Raw genomic sequence first — 6,723 nt, 5'->3', positions numbered from 1 at the left:
GTCCAGAACCAGGTTCTGGTCCAGAACCAGGTTCTGAACCAGAACCTGGATGAGGAACGACCAGAAGGTTCTGGCGGGTCCGACAGCTGCAGTGGGGATGCAGGAGGATTGTGTCTGGTCTGGTTAGTTGTTCTGATTGTTTTCTTTCATGCTGGGGGGTCAGAGGTCAGTCAGCTGGAGGGAAGGGGGGGTTGCAGACTGGAGCTGAGTTCAAGTGCAGCTTCACAAACCGACCAATTGGATCCTCCGATGGTCTGGAAGAACTTTATGAAAGTAATTTCAGTTCATTCATTCATTCATTCATTCCTTCATTCATTCATTCATTCATTCATTTATCACAGTTGATCGGTTATCGGTCCAGTGAGCTCAGCTACTTATTATGACCAGTTTAGATGTTTCTGTGGAAACCAGCAGAGCATCGTTTATCTGACTGATCCGATCACAACCTGGTTCCGTCCAGTCGGATCCGGTCCAGCTTCGGTCCGGTTCCGCCTCCTCTAGCCACTCTGGGTGGTTAAACAAGACCATCAGTTCTGGTTTGGTTCAGTTTGAAGAACCGTAACGGAACACAAAACTCCAGTCCAGGCCGCCGCCCTGCAGCTTTTAGATGCTTCTCTGCTGCAGCAGCTGAACAGAATAATTAGGTTGTTAAGGCTCTGGAGAGCCGATCTGCACCAGGAGGAGGCGATGAAGCTGCTTGATTCCAGTGTTTTGTTCCTGTGGCTCATCTAAAAACTGCAGGACAGCAGAGGACTGGAGTTTGAGAACCCGAGTCCTGAACCAATCAGTAGCCGCTTTGAAGCGGCTCAGCCAATGAGAACGCGGTCACCTTTAATATTGACCTCAACCCAAAGGTGGAGCTGTGACATCACGCCAGGTGGACTGGTCACATGACGTCAGGGCTAATGCTGCGTTCACACCAAACGCGTCTGACGCTTCAGGTCGGACGAGCCGCTGTTTCCGCCCCCGGTCTCTGGACTATGGCGGATGAAATTTAGAGACTAGCACCAAAATATGAAGCTCCTGACGGAGGTGACAGCTGATGGAGGCACGCCGCGCGTTGGAGCCTCTTCCCTGTGAAACACTGAGTCTGGCTTTTATTTACTGAAATCAACAGAATGTCGCTTGTTTGAATTCTCCAGATGATTCAGAGGTTTCCTGAGTTTCACTTACTCGCTCTCGGTGTTATTTACGTCAGCAGGACCCCAGCTACAGCCGCCACTACGTCACATAGCAGAGTCTCTCTGATTAGTTCCCGCTCCGCGTCCGTTGGCAAATGTTCAGATTTTCCAACTCAGCCTCAAAACTCTCGAAACTCAGCCGTGGCGCCCTGGACGTCGCTGCTGACGCTCCAGGTGCGCTTGGTGTGAGCAGCATTAGCTCCGCCCACTCCCTCGTGTGGCGATCCTGATTTAAGGAGTTTGATTTTAACCCAGAGTTATGCCTGCAGGCGCGACCGGAAGGAATGCTGACGTCATCATCATCACCTTCATCATCACCTTCATCAGTCTCCCTGGTTCTCATTCCTCAGTAGAGCCTGCAGTGAGTTGAGTTGTGCCCTGAGTTTTGCCTGCAGGCAGACCTTATTGCCACCGTGTGCTCCAGCTGAGGCCCCGCCCCTCTCCTACCTGCTCTCCAGGTGCGCTGGGAGCCTCGGAGCTCTCCTTCCTGATGGAGCCCAGGGACGTGATTGCCGTCAGGGACCGCCCCCTGATGTTGCACTGCCAGGTGGAGGGGGAGGGGCCCGTCAGCATCACATGGAGGCATAATGGCGTTCCCATAGCAACCGGCGACAGGGCGACGGTGCTGGCCAACGGCACGCTGCTCCTCAGGAACTTTTCCAAGAGGCAAGAGACCAATGAGTCGGACGCCGGTGAATACGACTGCGCGGCACAGAACCGCTACGGGTTGCTTATCAGCCGCAAGGCGCGGGCGCAGCTGGCCTGTGAGTCACACCTGCACCATGTAACATCATCCCTCACCTGCAGCACACCTGACCTGACCTGTCTCCATGCCGCAGCACTCCCAAAGTTCCTGTCCCACCCACAGTCCCTGGCGGTGGACGAAGGGGGTGTGGCCAGACTCAGCTGCCAGGTGAACGGGATTCCTGAGGCAAACATCACCTGGCAGAAGGACCGCCTCCCTCTGAGCACCGCTGACCCCAGGTGACCCTCCTTACCTGCAGCTCCTGGCAAGCTTCCACAGTCTCGTCATCATGTTTCCCCCGGTTGTGTCTGCAGGTACACTCTGCTCCCCAACGGCGTCCTGCAGGTGACCGCAGTCCAGCACTCCGACGCCGGCCTGTTCCGCTGCATCGCCTCCAACATCGCCAACACGCGCTACAGCCGTGAGGCCCAGCTGTCCGTCACCGGTAAGGGAACCACCTGAGGCCCGGAGGTTTGAACAAAACAAACGTCTGAAGCTCTCTACCTGATCAGTGGTTCTGGTGTCAGCGGGTCTGGGCCGTTTCACTGATGGGTTCTGGTTCTGTGGGTCCAGTTGCAGGGTCCAGAACCTACAAGGAGCCTGTGATCCTCTCTGGACCTCAGAACCTCACCATCAATATCCACCAGACCGCCATCTTGGAATGCATCGCAACAGGAAACCCACGCCCCATTGTGTCCTGGAGTCGCCTTGGTAACGCCACCATCACCTGTCTGTCTGTAGCACCTGTCCTCACCTGTCCTCACCTGTCCTCACCTGTCCTGTCCTCTGCCACCAGACGGCCGGTCCATCGGCGTGGAGGGCGTCCAGGTCCTGGGGACGGGGAACCTGATGATCTCGGATGCGTCTCTGCAGCACTCCGGGGTCTACGTCTGCTCTGCCAACCGGCCTGGCAGCCGGTCCAGAAGAACTGCGCTGGGACGCCTCGTGGTGCAAGGTAAAGAACCGACTCTGGACCTCTGGCCTCACAGACAAACCGGGCTGATCCAGAACCAATCGGACCAGACAAATTCTGAATCAGTTCATGGTTTTCAGTTCTTTATTGGAATCAGTTCCTCTCTGAGAGAGAGAGGAGCGTAGCAGCGTGACTACAGCGAGCGCTCTGGATGACCCCAGCCAGAGCCTGGCAGCTTCAATACAGGACAGGTTCATCTGCACAAGGTGGGACTGTTGGACTCCAGCAGAACCAGCAGGCTGCTACCAAAGGGTTCTGGTTCTGGTCCAGATGAAGGTCGGTTAACTTCGCTCAGCCTGAGGTTGGGGGGCTGTGGGGTCAGAGGTCAGGCCATTAGCATGTTGATTAGCATGAGAAGAGACGCGGCGCACAATGAGGATCTGGTTCCCACAGCGGTGCCGTCTGTCCCGGCAGAACCCCACCCGGTCCGATCCACCCTGTCACTGAGCAGAACTTCTGATGGACCCATTTATTCTGGTTCTGCTGGGCAGCAGCAGAACCTCTGATCTGCAGAGTCAGTACCAGCCGACCCATCTGGGTCAGAACCATGTTCTGTTTGACACAGAACCCGGTCAGTTCTCTGAGGCGGTCCAAAGAAATGAGGAAGATGAAGAACGCAGCGTCTGGACCAGAACCAGAACCAGAACCAGGACCAAACTGGACCAATTCTCAAAATTTGGGTCATTAGGATTTATCTGAATCATTTTCATCGCTCTGTGTGTGTGTGTGTGTGTGTGTGTGTGTGTTTCCACGCTTCATAGATCATCTTTATTTCTCTGCTAGTGAAACCATCCCCCCCACACACACACTATCTGCCCTTTGACCCCTGACCCCGCCCCCTCCCCTATCTTTTGTATTTAAAGCCAAATGGGCGGGGCTTCAGGAGATGTGAGTGGGGTCTCAGGGTTACCAGGACGACAGGCGGCCAGAGGCGAGACAGCACCTGTCTGTCTCTGGGGGTGCAAGGGTCAAAGGTCAAAGTGGAGTTTAAACACAGACACAAAGAAGTTCAAGTTCAGAAAGAGAGATGGGTTCACTAACGGGACGATGGCGTGGGAAATCCCAGAGAGCAGCCCCCTGCTGGAGCAAAGAGGCAACTGCAGCTGCTGCTCTTCATCATCATCATCATCATCATCATCATCATCATCATCAGGATCTTCATCTCAGGCCCGAGTGTCCCACAGAGAAAAAACTTTCTTTAGCAGAAAGACACAGACACTTTGTTTATTGTATCGCTATGGCAATACATTAGCCATAGCTAGTTTTATTGTTGTGTTATTGTCCTAACATGCTGCAGCTCTGGAGAAACTCTTGGATCACATTCCTCTCAAAGCTGCAAGGACCCTGTTTCCAGCATACTTTTTCCTTCCACCCAATTTTCCCTCTATGCAAAAGGCTTTTAATTATTCCGATGTTCTCATTTTTTTTAATAACATTTGTTTTTTTATCATCATGAATTTCACAGTTTGAATGAATCCTGAAGTTTCAGTGAGTGGCTCTTCCTGCTGCCAGCGCCCCCTGCAGGAGGCTTTCCGCTAACCCTCCCATGTCATCTTGCAGCTCCTCCAGAGTTCGTTCAGTGGCCGCAGTCCGTCTCCCGGCCAGCAGGGGGCAGCGCCGTCTTCAGCTGCACTGCCACCGGTGTCCCCCAGCCGCACCTCATCTGGCTGAAGAACGGCAAGCTACTGGCGCCCAGCGCCAACGTCAAGCTCACCAACGCCAACACGTAAGGCTGCTGGGGCCTGGGACTGGGCCGGAACCGGGTCAGAACCGGTTTCTGACCCTCTAGATCCCTCTGACCCGCTCTGCCCCCTGCAGGACGCTGGCCATCACGCGCATCTCCACAGAGGATGAGGCGATCTACCAGTGCATCGCAGAGAGCGGCGCTGGTACCAACCAGGCCAGCGCCCGGCTGCCCGAGGCACCCTCCGGGCTGCGCGCCACCGCCCTGAGCGCCGCTGGTTTACGGCTCACCTGGGACCGGCCCGACCCGCGGGACGCCTTGCGGGTCATCGGATATGTGCTGCACATCCGGAGACTGGGAGGTAAGAGCTGGGCCGGGTCAGAACCAGGTCGGGTGGTTCTGTCTAGCGGGTTCTGACTCCGCTGCATCCACAGAACCCGACGGTGCCGAGCTGCAGGAGGCCGTGGACCAGAACACCTTCAGCCACGACGTCCAGAACCTGGAGGCCGCCACCAGCTACCACGTCTACCTGAAGGCGTACTCTGCTGAGGGCGGCAGCCCGCCGTCCGCCGCCGTCACCGCCACCACGCTGGGCGGAGGTACGTCACATGGTACACACCTGAGACACGCCCCCTCGTTCTTGTTGCTTAACGCTGCCCTCTGTCTGTTCCACAGTTCCCAGTACTCCCAGTTTCTTCACCAAGGTGCTGAACCAGACAGCCATGCAGGTGTACTGGGAGCTGCCCAGTAAGCCAGGGAAGGTGGAGGGCTTCAGGCTGCAGTACCATGGGGTCTCCAACCCCGACGTCCAGGGGCAGGAAGTCTTCCCAGGACACATCAACACTCACACCATTTCCAACCTGGGTGAGCAGCTAACGCTACTGAGCCAGGTGTAGAAGTGGAGGCCCCGCCCCCTGCTCACCTGGCCAGGGGGCTCAGGGTAACCTGGTGTGTCTGTGTGTGTAGAACCGGCGGCGGTTTATGAGATCCAGCTGGTGGCGTTCAACGGGAACGGAGACAGTCCGTCAGCTCGTCGCCTGGTGTCTCTGGCAGAGGGCGGAGCCTCAGCAGCAGGTAGGCGGAGCCTCCAAGGCTGGAACCAGTTTTCCCAGTTTGGCCAGTTTAGAGGTTAACCTGACAGTTTTGTCGCCCCCAGCTGGTCAGAGCTGTAACTGCGACCACTCCGACCCGTCCATGTCGACGCTGCTGGTCGGCGTTCACAGCGGCCTGGCCTGCGTCCTCTGCTGCCTGCTCTTCATCCTGCTGGCATACAGACGCAGGTACATCATCATCATCATCATCATCATCATCTGTCTGCTTCCTCTCTGTCACCATGACGTGCAACTTCCTGTTTTTTGTTGTTGTTTTTTTTCAGTTTTATCTGCAGGAAGGAGGGGAGCTGGGAGACTCCGGCCACCCTGAAAGGAGTGAGAGGGGCTAAAGGTCAAAGAGCACAGAGCGTTGAGCTGAGCCAGGTGAGGAGAACACCTGAACGATTAGCTTCAGACCTGGTCACCATCATTCAACTGAATCCAACCAGCCAATCACAACCCAGCTCTGGCAGAAACATGCGCTGATCTTCATATTTCCCATCAGCCAATAGAATTTCAGGATGACCACCATTTTTCAACATGGCTGCCATTTATTTGGGCCTCTTGAACCAGTTATTGCCATAAAATGTTTCCCATTTTCATGACTTGGATGAACTTTATGTCACATCTCGTTTTAGTCGTCTGGTTCATGAAACGTTAAAGTGATAAAATGCAGCAGAATCGGAGGACTCTGCTGTTAGCGAGTCTCAGACCAGGAAGGAGAAGAAGAAGAAGAGAGACCGACTTCTTAACGTTAGCGTTAGCTTCTGCTAAGATTTTAAGATTTCAAATGTGCTTAGTGGCTTAACGTTGGCGTCTTCTAATAATTTGTATGTGTTTGGTGGTTTAGCATTAGCTTCAGCTATAATATGTGTTCAGTTCTGCTGATGGTTCCGATCAGAACCATCAGAACCAAGCTAATCATCACCTTTTGTTCCACCTGCAGAGATGTGACTCCACCCCTTCTCCAGTGACCGTTATGGTCGAGTCGAGTCGATCTGCTGAATCTGGAACTGGATAACCCCCCCCACTACCTGGTGCCCCCCCCA

The 6,723-nt window shown here is 54.8% G+C and overlaps 1 protein-coding gene across 2 annotated transcripts; it reads left to right on the top strand.

The window, feature by feature from the left end:
• Positions 1-577: 577 nt before the first annotated feature.
• Positions 578-6,717, top strand: LOC103131150 (immunoglobulin superfamily DCC subclass member 3). Of its 2 annotated transcripts, XM_016666412.1 has the most exons (14): positions 578-1,542; positions 1,640-1,945; positions 2,021-2,165; positions 2,241-2,371; positions 2,500-2,637; positions 2,723-2,881; positions 4,460-4,625; positions 4,718-4,944; positions 5,018-5,182; positions 5,259-5,447; positions 5,550-5,657; positions 5,740-5,863; positions 5,959-6,058; positions 6,621-6,717. In XM_016666412.1, exons 2-14 carry the CDS (start codon positions 1,672-1,674, stop codon positions 6,693-6,695), a joined length of 2,001 nt encoding a protein of 666 aa, XP_016521898.1. In that variant the 5' UTR covers positions 578-1,542; positions 1,640-1,671; the 3' UTR covers positions 6,696-6,717. The 2 variants fall into 2 exon arrangements, with proteins under 2 accessions (XP_016521898.1, XP_016521897.1); XM_016666411.1 differs by having other exon boundaries at positions 5,959-6,693.
• The last annotated feature ends 6 nt before the right edge of the window (positions 6,718-6,723 follow it).

The sequence above is a fragment of the Poecilia formosa genome, unplaced genomic scaffold, assembly GCF_000485575.1.
Source record: "Poecilia formosa unplaced genomic scaffold, Poecilia_formosa-5.1.2 Scaffold723, whole genome shotgun sequence".
Taxonomy (NCBI): Eukaryota; Metazoa; Chordata; class Actinopteri; order Cyprinodontiformes; family Poeciliidae; genus Poecilia; species Poecilia formosa.
Note: the sequence above shows the minus strand (reverse complement) of the source record. Positions and strands in the feature narration are given on the sequence as shown.